The sequence below is a fragment of the Gambusia affinis genome, linkage group LG05 (genome assembly GCF_019740435.1).
Source record: "Gambusia affinis linkage group LG05, SWU_Gaff_1.0, whole genome shotgun sequence".
NCBI lineage: Eukaryota > Metazoa > Chordata > Actinopteri > Cyprinodontiformes > Poeciliidae > Gambusia > Gambusia affinis.
Genome location: NC_057872.1, coordinates 17,027,249 through 17,040,408, shown reverse-complemented (window position 1 = coordinate 17,040,408; position 13,160 = coordinate 17,027,249). Strand labels below are relative to the sequence as shown.

The window sequence follows — 13,160 nt, the reverse complement described above, 5'->3', positions numbered from 1 at the left end:
GGAGGAAGGGAAGGGTGGGGGTCATGGAACCAACACAAGGAGGGAGAGAAGAGAGAGATACGGAAAGAGGGAGTTGAATAATCTACCAGTAAGCAAATGAGGGAGGACAGAGGAAACATCTTAGGAGAGCAGAGCAAAGACAGAGTTTGAGCTGAAGATGGTGGACAGACCTGAGTGTGGATTCAGATGAACACAACACCATGAACAAACAAACAGTGTTGTGTGTTACAGGCTCGGCTGCGTTTTGGTCGCATCATTCCAAGCAGCCAGCTTCTCAGCAGCCACTTAGTCGGCAACATGCTCAAGACAGCTAGTGCACTACAGACTGCTTCGTGTGCAAAAGAGAGCTTAATCAAGTGTGTGGGGGGGGGGGAACAAACAACCAAACACGGCAGACAAAGAGGTGGTCGATGCACGCTGAATATCGTACACTCAGTCAACAAACAAGATATCTGATTAATTCACAGGCTCAGAGCAAAATCTTAAGATTAAAAGATGAAGTAAAAAAAAAAAAGCCAGATAAAGCATTCACTCTGGTGAGAAGAGCAATGTGAGCTCTGCTTATTTGCTGTAAAACAAATATTTTCTACAAACACCCTTTAATGCAAGTGTAAAGACAGAAGTGGGGATCTTTATTTCAACTGTCAACAAATCTGAAACATATTGGGTTGCCAGAAGCTGACTTCAAATCAGACCAGCGCTTTTTCAAATAGTGATAAACGTTTTCTCTAAACAGAATCACTTTAGTTAATTTTCAGTCTTAAATTTTAAACTTTGTTGCTTCATGTTTGCAGGCAAGATTATAGCTCATTATGACAAACAGGAGTTACTTATTTAAAAGGCAAATTTTACACTTTTTATTTGTGTTCAATAAATTATGAGACTGCGTGCAACAATGAACTTGTACTTTCTTCTCCCAGGAAAAAAAAGTAGTAATATTAAAGTCTTTAGCTTAAATGTATATCAACAAGGTAAACATTTGTACTGGCATATAGTGATGTATCCATTGTCAAAGAGCAGAATCTTAATTAGAGACCTAAAAAACCGGCACCAAAGGTAAAAAGGGATTTTAAAAGGGCCGTTATTCTGGCACCATTGAGGTAGAAGCAATTTCTGCTCCTGTTCTGACCAGCATTTTTATTCTGATACACATGTGTTTATGCTGGCATTCCTATTTCCCTGAGAAATCTGGATACTAATATTACCGAGCAGTACAATGATTCTGTAAAACACAGTAACAGTGAAAGAAAGTAGCTGAAAGTCTCACTTTTCCCACACAGACTATGTTTTAGGGTTCAACTGCTATGTTGTCGTCAAATCTTTTTTCTGAGGTTAAACTTTACAAGCTTATACACGGTTAGATTTCCTTCAACAATATGTAGTGGCTGGATAGGAAGTCACAAAATTCATATGTAATGTTATTAGTCTCAACTAGAGCTAATTATTGTGGGAAAACATGCAGCAGAAAAGTGTGGAGAAAGAGGTTATGCACCCTTCTGCAGTTTAAAATAATACATCATCCATACACGTTAATGTACTTTCCATTTTGGACAAGACCTGGCTTCAAATGCTCTTTTGTTGTCCTACAAATGTGCAATTAAGTTGCTCATCTGTGTCAAAAACAAATCTGTACTTTCATGGATTTATGATTTTCAGCTCTAAAATATCACATTTATTCTTTAACATTGGATCTACAAAATCTGCATTTTACTTACAAACCTTCAATGAATTTTGTAAGCAAAACCATTACTTCTAAACAACTTGATTTTTTTTTTGTTTTTGTTGACACTAAATGTTACTTGTTTGCCCTTATAAAAAAATAATTTTCAGATTGCTGAGTAGACGCCGACACCGAGGTGAACTCACTCTGTGGAGTTGGAGCGAGCCCTGAACTTCTTCCCTTTCAGCTTCTTCCGATTACCGCTGAGGTTTCCTGGAAAGAAAGTTAAAGTAAGAGACCAGAGGAAAAAAATTAATATGTGCATGCTCATACAAGAAGCCTTTGCTATTGAGCAAATTTAGCTCCTGAAAATGTTTCATTTCACAATGGAGAACATTAACTGCACACTAAATCATATTAATCAAAGCATAAAGTGATCAGATGAGTCGTATTTAATCATATTTAAAATGCTCCAGCGTATCAGTGCGTCACCTTGCCACGAATTGCTCCGCGGTCTCCCGTTTTCACAGATGTCAGTGATGTGTTTGGCATCTGGAATCCTCTCGCTCCATGAGTGGGACAGGCCGTTAGATCTATCCACATAAACACAAATAAAACCGCTTAACAGTGTTCCTTTAACATTATATGAGTCTAGAGCCATTTTTGGAGACGAGAGGAAACGTAGACGACGGTTAGTGTGATCTATAAATGCGAGTAGTAGAAGTGAGTATACAGCACCATGAGTGACTCAGTTCTTCAATGTCAAGATGTTTCCCCATTTTGACATTTTCTTAGCTTTAAAAATGCTCATACCATGAAAGCCATGGTACTCCCAAAAGCATAATATGAACACATATTATGAGTGAGATCTCCGTCAGCAATTTCAAAAACATTGGAAACAAGCAAATGAATGAGGGATGATGAAATGGCAAACCTGAAGCCAAACACTGAGAAGTTCTGAGAAATGGATGGGAAGGATGGAGTGAAGGACAGTGTGCAAATCTGCAGGTGGGACAGGCAGGCTGACCTCTTCTTGGAGCTGCATCCGGAGTTGGTGCTGACGCCCGGAGGCATGTCGCTGTAAAATGAATCTGCATCCCCGGGTTTGGTGACATAGTCACCGGGGGGGATTTGTCTGGAAACACCAAGGGAATATTTTTAGATGCCATATAAATGGACCCCATGAAATTCCCACCAGACCTTATTAATGTCCGAGTGGTGATTTTCCTGTAGTGCAACATATTGAATTAAACAAGCTTATTCCAGAGATTTGAAAGTTGTCTGAAACACAGTTTATGCAAAGCTTCTGGTTTTGCTATATTTAACAATTTTGGAAATATGTATTTTGTCAACTGAACTAAAAAAAAACTTTTTCATCACACAATCTCTACCTTATTAAATACAAAACACCAACAACGGTTAATAATCCCTGGTCAGGAATGTGTGTAAATGTATCAAAACATGATTTCAGTAAAGTGTCATTGCACCAAAAAATGTTTTAGAAACTTTGACAGATATTTGCTCATTTGTAAGAAAAAAAAATAAGATTGGATTGGTAACTTCTGGGACATTTTAGTGTCTAAATAAGGTTAAAAGTGTCAGTCTGTTAGCTTCAGTCTGGGTCCACTGCTTGTTAAAGTTCACTTGATTTATTATTGACCATATTTACCGTATGTCCTTTAGATGAGCTTATCCCTGCGTGTATTTCTGCCTGAATTAGGTAGTAGATTAGCCTGGTGCAGAGTTTGAGAGAAAACATATTCCAGCGGGGGAAACCGACAAAACAACATGATGAGGCTATCAAGTCAGTTCCTAGTAAATTTTTAATTATTCTCAAACATCAGAGTATCACTCTCACTTGGATTCTCCTCAGCTTTGTTGGTCCAGCTCTGCAGCTAAAGATCTGCATCTCAGTCTTGCCTTAGAGGCTAAATATTTTGACTAGAGTGTTGCAAAGGCTCTTCTCTGCTCGTTGTTTTGATTGGTTACTTTAAATATATTTATAGTGCATCAACTTGAAAAGTATGATGCTATATTATCTACTAAACTGACCAGTAATTAGATCTAATATAATTTAAAATGTCTCCTAATTACAGCCGTTCAATATTAGCCATGAGTGTTAAAATGTTCTTTTACCAAACACAATATCTAAAGGAGGATTAACTAAAGCAGAGTTAACCACCATTTATACTGAGGATTAATTCATCTTAATGACAACCCTTTACTACAAGATTCAAAAAACCTTTGCTTCCAACTAGAATTTAAAGGTCACCTCAATTTACTGAACACATTCCCACCTACCACAGCATTGTTGTGCATTTTGTGACAAGATTAAAAGAAAAACAAGAACGAAAAGCAGCAAACCGGCAGAATCTCCTGTGAACCTCAGATTCAGCATATCGTCTCTTTTTGTAGCTCCTGTGAAGAGAACAGATTTCTGATTTCAGCTCATCCTTAGCCAATATCATCACTCCTTAGACCAGTGCGGACACTCACTTGTAGCACCAGGCTGTGACAGCCAGTATGAGAGCGAGGAAGAGGATGGAGCCAGTGATGGCCCCGATAATGATGTTGGTGCTGGTGATACCTGAGGAAGAAAGAGATGGAGGAGATGACAGTGGGGAGCCAAATGTGTGTTAATTGATTGGGTTAGGCTTGTGGTCTTGTGAGCAATCTGATCATTTGGGGGAAACACAAACCACAAAACACAGCAGAGGGAAACAATAAAACACAAGAGAACCAGCGGAAAGGGTTTGAAAGGAAGAATAAACTGAAAAGACCTTCACCATCTGCAGGGTTTAGCGTCCCATTCATAAGAAAGAACCCCGTAATACTTTATAAAATGAGTTTTAAATTACAGAGACCTGGGATGAGCGAGGAAAACAACCAGAAAATGGAAACAAAAACAGAACAAACAGTGAAAAAGAAATTGAAACTCTGACCTCGAGGCAATCCATCAAAGAGGTCAGTCTGTCAACAAAAAACGAGCATAAAAATAATGACAAAAAAAAAACAAAAAAAACGAGTGACATGCATGAAATGCAGATTGAATTAATAACAGTGAAAGAAAAGGACAGTAATAATGTAGATACTGATTGGTAACAGGTGTGAGTTGCAGATGAAACAGAAAAACAAGGAGAAAGATGATTTAATGGTGGTGATGCAGCGTTTGAACCTGTACCTGAAACAGGAGCGGTCGGTCCCACCACAAGGTTACTGAACGGAGACCTGGAGTAGCAGTCGTCTCCTGTCCAGCCCAGCTCGCACACACACCTCAGCTCATTACTGCACACCTACAGAGAGGAAGTTCATGAAACACCAGCAGGTCTGTGTAAGTGATGAATACGCGGCATGCCGTGTTCGATGAGTGGCTGCAGGTTTGCGCAGGAGAAGTGTCGCGTACTCCGTGTCCGGAGCAGATTGTCTTGTCGGTGGTGCCAGGACAGGTGCTGAAGTTGAACTGTTCAATCGGCAGACACTTGTGATCCAAACAGATGCTGTCCGTTCCGCAGGCCGTCCCGTCCTCGACGTACCCCAGGTCTGTGTCTCCGTCAATCAGCACATGCGCACCGCTGAATGGGGAACATCACAGAGAGAAGCAGCGTGTTTATGCGAGTTGTGGATTACATAGGAAATAAATCTGCAATTAACAGTTAAAGGATGTAACAATACATTGTAAAAAAAAAATTGTTGCTTTGTAGCAGAACAGATCACCAGTCTTAATCTGTTAAATTCATCTGTTTCATACCTGCAGTCCAGGGGGGCACCGTGCTGAGCGACTGAGAAAGAGGTGAGTCCTCCCTGCAGGTCGCCCAGCCGCGGGGCGGGGGAGATGTTTGAGCACAGCAGGTAGCCGCAGTGAACATCCCTAAAACACAGAAGTATAGAAACACAGATTAACCGGAGAGAAGCAAAAGTACAAGTGACCAAAAGGGCCTGCTTACTGTTTGTTACACTGGATCCAGGTGTCCTTTTCCTTCCCACAATTTCCTTTTTCTGTCCCCTCAATGTTGAGCTTTTCATAGCAGAACTTGTCAGCTGCTGTTGCCTCTGATGGAGACATAAGAGATGAATTACCCCTGTCAGGTTTCTTCTGCGCAGTGGCCCAGAAAAGTACCAATATCACTTAAACTTTGTTCTCACCCAAATTTTACACACATAAAATGTATTGCATTTTATTGAGATTTTTGCATAATATAGCCACATTCTGCACTTACTTTCTCCCCAGATGTACTTGCACTGTCTGTCTTTTGTTTTGCACCTTCCATTGAAGCAGCGACCCTGCAGAAAGAGATAACCTTAATGCAAGAGTCAAGAAAAGCTGCTAAAGCTCAAGGTGAAGTCAAACTCAGTGAAATCTTTTAAATTAACCTAATGTCTTACCTGATCTTTTTCACATGTGTATCCATCCATCTTGTGCACATTTGGCGGACACTAAAACAAACAATAAAATATACAGTGACGAGTAATGGACTGCTGAACAGATTTATTACTGCTACTCCAAATAAAAAGTCAGAGGAAGGCTCATGCTCACCTGGCTGGAGTTGCCTGTGCATTTTTCTGGTATGTCGCAGTCATTCACCGCATCTCGACACAAAACTCCCATGACCTCCATCTGCAGCAGCAAATCAAGCAGATTAAACAGACGGTGAGATTGTAAATCCTCTATGCACGAGGGTCTCCAAACATTTCATCTTTCTACTTAGTTTAACAAACATGGAAATATCTCTAATAAATGAAGCTGTAATGTTAAAGTGGTATTATTACAGAAATAGCAACAGATTTAGTAGTAGCTGCTAAATCAGAGGAAAGAAAAGGTTTGGTTTGTTCATCACAGTCACTTTGGCGCCACTTTGACAGATCTAGACATCATGAAGACATCTAGCACGTCTTGTTTGGTACCTGGCAGTTTCTGCAGCATAGTCCGTTGCTACAGTTGGACCCTTTGGTCAGAGTGCAGTTCTTACAGCAGTTCTCGCCCTCTTTGGCACATTCCTGAAAAAAAACAAAATCAAAATATCTTCTGGTTCACAATGACTTTTATTGTTATGCAGCTAATATAAGCAGAGATCTGACTTCTTTTTATCCAGCCAAGATACCTGCTTTTAATTAAGATATTGTGACAGCATGTAGTTTCTCTCTCCCTGCTGCCATATAGAAGGCTAGATACCATGCAAACATTTCTAAAAGTGCTGAGATGTGCCTCTAAATCATGGTGTTCAGATCACTTCCACAGTAAAAGGTGGATTGAAACCAGCATGTTGGCATGCAGAGTGCAAACATTTGTGGAAGAACGAACCGCTGTCAAGACCTCTACGGTTTATTAAATTTTGTTCTTTCCCAAAACTTTCACTCTCGGTTGTTAGTTATAACAAAGGGACAGTTTTGGACAACAGCAGGCTGATACCACTGAGCTCTAGACTGAAGTGCATGTGTTTCCTGGAGTGATGAATCCAGATTCTCCATCTGGTTTTCTGATGATTGGGTCTGAGCTTGGTCATTTCAAGGAAACGCTCTTTCCCTGGCTGCACTGTGACGTGTGAGATTTGATCCTTTTTTGATGGATTTAGGTTTGGACAAACAACAATTTTATATTCCAAACTATGTGGGACCATGCAGGCATGTCCGAATGGAAACCAGGGCTAAAAGCAGTAAGTGAGCTTGTTGAGCGGGCGGCTTAGAGCCGTCACCTCAACCCAGCCGACAGACCGAGAGCCACGCCATCTCACCCAACATCAGTGTCTGACCTCACAAATCTTCTCCCAAATGAAGTGTCACATGTTACAATATGCAGATTATTAAATATTCTAAAAAGTTTTAATAGAAAAGTCACAGCTGTAAATATTGTTTTCCCCACAGCAGATAATTGCAGTTTTGTGCTTTGGATCACTCACCCCCGAATGCATCTTGTTTATCTTTTTTTTACAGTATTTTAATAGATTTCTTGCGTCTGTCCTACAGTGGTTGGACTCACCTCAGTACTGCCACAGTCACACTCCTCTCCTGCCTCCAAAATACCATTACCACACTCTGGTGGATCCAGCAGCTGAGCAGAAAAACACAAGAGCAAAAATGTATATTATTTCAATAAAATGTACATTAAAACTGAATGGATTCAGACAGAAACCTTGTATTCAAGTGAATAGACTAAGATAACGAACGAAATGATTTCACTCCCCATTAGAGCTTTGCTTAAAATGTGATTGTGTCTACATTTAGAGTTTGTATGCGTCATTTACCTTCAGAGGTTTGTTAAAGAGGCAGGCTCCTCCCCCACTGTTCAGAAAGTTGTGGTACTCCTCCACGTTGCAATCAGTAAACTTCTTCGGTAAATAGAAACTGTCAAATAAAAAACACACACCTTGTTAAAAGGGCGCCAAAAAGAGAGCATCCACAGGTCTTACTGCTAGAGAGGTTTCCTCTACAGAAACGCAGGCAGACAAAACCCTGAAACTGAATGTGTATTTTTGTTTTATGAAGTCTAAAAACATCAGAGTATCACTCTCGCTTGGATTCTCCTCAGCTTTGTTGGTCCAGGTCTGCAGCTAAATGCTTCAGATCAAACACAGTTTAGATTCCATTTATGAGAGAGAAAATCCTGATCCTTTTTGAAAACATAATCATCCTCCATAATAAATCAAGACTAAAAAAATCTTTTTATTTCAGTTTCACTAACCACCTAACCTGATTACAGGCCTGAAGAACCAAAATAATAATAATAACTTAACTAGAACCTGTTTGACAACCTAAAATAGGGTAAAAGATTTGAAAAAGCAACACATCATGCCCTGATCTAAACAAAATGAAGAATCTATCAGATCTGAAAAAGTTACAAAGCCATTTCCGAGTGTTGGGAGTAAACCACAGCGAGTCAATACTTTCCTGCCTTTAGCTGCAGTCGCAGCTGTGAATGCTTTGAGACGAGTCTCTAACAGCTTTGTACATCTAGATACTAAGATTTTTCACTTTGCTCTTTGCATAATAACTCAAACTCGGTTACATTGGATGGAAAGCACCGGTGGACGTCATTATTCTAAGTATTCCAGCAGATTCTCACTGCAGAGCGGCATTCGTCTGTTATTAAAATTGACAGGAAGTGAACACTTAGAAGAAGTGAGAATGTAGACATTCTTGAGTGCTAACTCACTTTTAACAAATAACAAGACAATTAATGTTTTGGTTTCAACCAAATTGCCCTAAGGGGAGGGAAATATTGGCATGTCTGTCATAAAGATACAGACATTGAAAAAAACTCAATATTTAGCCAACTATCCGCGTGCTCATGCACGCAGAAGCTACGTCCTGTGGAAACAGCATGAAACTGTTAATCAGGTTAACTAGGTCAGGCATGCAGCAGGTACTACATACTACAAGATAAATACAGGCGGGTCATTGAATACAAATGTCTGAAATACCATTGACTTGACTTTAGAGATTCAGATTGGTCCATTCACAGGTGACAGGCTGAAAAGGATCACCTGTCCTCTGTCATGAAACCTCTGGTTCATTTTGATAAGGAAGAAGAGCAGGATCTAAAGAGGCTATGTGAAGGAAGTGAACTATTGTTACACTGAAATGAGGTAAATATTGACAAATGATGAGAATGACATTGCAGACTGTATCAATCGGTTATTAATGGACAAAAGCAAGTGATGACAAGCAGTAACTTGTCCGTGGAGAGAGCCGAGAGCTTTTCATTAGAAGTAAATGAATGGAAACTTTTCCCCGCAGATCAGCCAGTGACCCTGACTGAAAACTAAAAAAATACTAATTATCTAAATGTGACCGTTTTTGGAAGTAGTATGAAAAATACAGCAGATTATTGAGCCGTATTTGTTCATATTGTCTACACCAGAGGTGTCCAAAGTGCAGAGCCATCTTCGGTCCTTGGAAGCAGTGGCGGTTCTTGATGGGCAGTGCGGCATTAGAAAGAGGGACACACAAGCAGCAGATACAGAAAAAAATTATTAGACTATTAGTTGCACTGTGAAAAAGTGCTCTGTTGCTTAATCTGAGTTTAATTCCTGTATTCTGATTGGTGGAGGTAGCTTTTATGCCAGAACCGCTACTGCTTGGAAGGATTCTGTGCGGCCCGCAACCATGAATAAAATATGGTCCAAACTTGGCCAGCCAAGGCAGGTGGATGATGCAGATAGACTCATTTTCTTAAGTGTGAAAATTTCTAAATGCTGGCTGGGTCTCTCAAGACAAAAGAAGTCAAAATAAAGTCTTCTTAAAATAGAAAATGTTGGGTACAGTACAAAATCTTTTATTTACCATGATTTTGTTTTAATTTAATAGAAAATAGGATCACAAACATCCAGTTATTTAGTTGAAACCAGTGTTGGGTGAATGAAAAACATAAGTTTTGCTAAGTACAAGTAGTGTTTTTAAAGACATACACTATAGCAGTTTTGTAGTTTAAGAAAATAGGAAATATTCAACACAATTTATTTTGACATTTTACGCCCTCCTTTAAATAAAGTGAACCTGTTAGGTCCTTTTATTGGCTCTACAATGACTCAGATAATCCTGAACAAATATCAAACTACTTTCTTTGCTTCATTGAAATATTGCTCGTTTACTTTTTTTGATTAGCTAATAAAACTTAAATAAAATCATATAAAATTCATTCGAATAAAAAAAAAAAAACTTGCTGTTGCTTGTGAATATTTTGGCAAGTTTCTTGGACGCCACTGCTCTAAATAAAAACAGAAGCAGGAGCTGAGGTGACTGTGGTGCTGCTGAATGAGATGGGAAAGGTTGAGGTGACTGACAACTTTCAGTTCCCCACACCCCAAAAATAAAAAAACAGCACAAGCAACGATAGAGCAAGCTTCTGCTCACCTGCTGTACCTTTCAGGATAGAGGGAAAACCAAGATGTATTTAAGAAGAGGGGTATACACTCACAAACTCAAAAATGCAGCACAGACACACACATCCATACGCAAAGCAAGCCTTCACAGCACAGAAATACACTTCCAGACAATATCTGAATTTAAGCATGAAAACTGACAACACAAAATGCACAGTGACTTATTATTTACCATTTTCTTATCTTAACAAGGAGGTGATGGACACATTTTAAGACCCTTATCTGGTGAAACCAAATAACATGAACATATCTGGACTGACATCTAGTGGTAAATAACAGAACTACAACTGACAATAACGTGACACTATTGTTATTTGTTTATATGTAAAAACTCTGGAAAAAAGTAAAAAACCACTACAATGAGGTTATAAACCTCATGATTATTCCACCAAATATTAATTTCTGAACTCTTTCTGAGTTAAAACCTTAATATTATTGTAAAGCACTGCATCTTTTTTGTTATTTTGACCACTTCTCATTTTCTGAAAATAAATACTACATTATTGCTTGGAATTTCAGAAACATGTTGTCAGTAGTTCATAGAATAAAAGAACAATGTTCATTTTACTCAAACATTTACCTATAGAGAGTAAAATCAGAGACACTGATCATTTTGCAGTGGTCTCTTACGTTTTTCCAGGGATGTGTGTGGAAATTTAAACCTCACCAGACATCACAGATACATAAAATTAAATTAAAACAATAAAGCATGAAGAGGTTAATCATAAACTGAGAATGAGTCTAAAGTCAGCTCTATAAATGATCTCCAAAAGGTAAGAAAAAAGAAACAAACATTTTTTTCCAACTTACCCAACGTCATCCATGATGCAGCCCGCCCATCGATCATCACACTTACATTCACCTGGAGAAAGAATAAAAATGAGGCTTTGAGTTGTGGTTTTACAAAATAGACAAAACCTAAATAAGGTTTCTCTGTATACCGTTGAGGATCCTCTTCTTGTCAGAGAAAATGCCGATGTTCTGACCCAAAGCCTGAGCCAGAGTGATGGCCATGTCATTTGTTTTACCAAACTGATGCAGACAGAGAGAAGACAGAACAGCAGGAAAAGGAAGAAATGTAAAGAAAGACAGTAGGAGTGTTAAGGAAAAAAATATTTTGTATAAAACCTAATAAAGTTACCATTATAAACCAAAGAAGTAATTAAAATAACTGATCTAGATTGAGTTGAAAAGCAACAAAATGTTCACTGGAGTTTGTAACATAATCATTAACAGCAACTAAAAATGTCTCAAACAGTTGAGTTTAATGTTAATTATATCATTGATGTATTAAAGTCTAGTGAGTTCAGGTTGAAAGAACTTTTCTTTACTTTCACTCTTAAAGGTTTTATCTTTTACAACCACTCCACTCTCATTTTATTTTTTACATTTTTATGTCAAACTTCTCTTTTCTGGTGCAATGATTTTTTTAGATTTTTTTTTTATATCCTGCATGTCTGATTTGAAATGCATAAAGTCTGATCAACCATCTGCAAACTCACTTCTATCAACAAAACTTCAGCTCTGGGAGGCCTGCCATTTTGTTTCCCCTCCCAAGCAAAATTATTTTTAAACTTCAATGTATGTGTAATAAAAACAGAAAATACAGTGGTTTGCAGAAGTTTACCCTTTTCCATTACAGTTATTTCATTGAGACAACACAAAGTAGTGCATAAAGCTGTAATGGAAAAAAACATGATGGATAGTTTTCATTTGGATTTAGCTTCCTTTGCTGTAGCACACATCCCACTGAACACACCATCCCCATCATGATGTGGAAATATAACATATCTTCTTGTGCTGTAATGACCTAGACAAAGTCCGATTATGAATCTGTACCAAGATTTTAAAGTAGATCAAATAATTTCAGTCTGAATGTGCACCAAGCTGGACACACCCATGAAAAACCTGCAGGTGTAATTCCAGTTAAAGGTGCAATGATTGACTGTGTGTTGGATATAAATGCATGCCACACTTTTCAGACCTGTAGTTGTGAACCATTTTGAAAATCATTTGTCTTTCCTTTCTGATCTACTTCAGCGTTATGCTCTACTATGCATTTGTCTTTTACAAAGCATTTCTTATCTGCTGAGGTTGTTGGTCATAATGTGGCAAAATGTGAAAATGTATTGTTTGTTCCTTCCTGAATTGTCCTTTTGCTTGTGCGATTAGCCTCACCTCACTGACTCCCCCTCCTTTGGTGAGAGAACAAACTCCTCCCGTATAGGAGACCGCCCCCCGGCTGCTATGAAACTGATTCCCTCTGCAAGGAAAAATGTGTTTAACAAAACAAGTCTGTGCACAAAAAAAAAATCATTGAAGTTCACTTTTAAATCGGCAGACTCACGAAAAGAGGTGAACAGAGTCACATTTCTCCTTGATGAAGTCCCTCCTGTACTTCATGAACTCCTTCAGCGTCACCATGGGGTCGTCATCGATGTTGAACTTGTTGTCCACTGACCAGGTTTCCATAGCGACGAGCACAATTTGGGTGTTGAGCTGTTCCCTGAAAATCTGAGGGAGGAAGGCGGGAAAGAGGTAAATGTGAGGTCAAAGATTAACGTCTGAAAGTCACAAAGCTTGATCTGTAGAGTCGCTGTGTGGTGGAGAAAACAGAGGGAAAC

The 13,160-nt window shown here is 38.9% G+C and overlaps 1 protein-coding gene across 4 annotated transcripts in view; it reads right to left on the bottom strand.

Annotated features, from left to right (window-relative positions):
- adam22 (ADAM metallopeptidase domain 22) overlaps positions 1–13,160 on the bottom strand; it is a 60,791-nt gene that overhangs the window by 5,230 nt on the left and 42,401 nt on the right. For 2 of the 4 annotated variants that reach the window (XM_044117255.1, XM_044117256.1), the window contains exons 11-29: positions 12,884–13,050; positions 12,715–12,799; positions 11,478–11,568; positions 11,347–11,398; positions 7,900–7,999; positions 7,635–7,706; positions 6,563–6,655; positions 6,195–6,275; positions 6,044–6,094; positions 5,878–5,941; positions 5,605–5,710; positions 5,409–5,528; positions 5,064–5,232; positions 4,842–4,953; positions 4,157–4,247; positions 4,025–4,078; positions 2,595–2,795; positions 2,153–2,253; positions 1,867–1,933 (exon numbers count right to left, since the gene is read on the bottom strand). In XM_044117255.1, the coding sequence (XP_043973190.1) occupies positions 1,867–1,933; positions 2,153–2,253; positions 2,595–2,795; positions 4,025–4,078; positions 4,157–4,247; positions 4,842–4,953; positions 5,064–5,232; positions 5,409–5,528; positions 5,605–5,710; positions 5,878–5,941; positions 6,044–6,094; positions 6,195–6,275; positions 6,563–6,655; positions 7,635–7,706; positions 7,900–7,999; positions 11,347–11,398; positions 11,478–11,568; positions 12,715–12,799; positions 12,884–13,050 (1,877 nt within the window). The remainder of the gene's footprint in view (positions 1–1,866; positions 1,934–2,152; positions 2,254–2,594; positions 2,796–4,024; positions 4,079–4,156; positions 4,248–4,841; positions 4,954–5,063; positions 5,233–5,408; positions 5,529–5,604; positions 5,711–5,877; positions 5,942–6,043; positions 6,095–6,194; positions 6,276–6,562; positions 6,656–7,634; positions 7,707–7,899; positions 8,000–11,346; positions 11,399–11,477; positions 11,569–12,714; positions 12,800–12,883; positions 13,051–13,160) is intronic. The other 2 variants (XM_044117258.1, XM_044117259.1) reach the window with 1 other exon arrangement.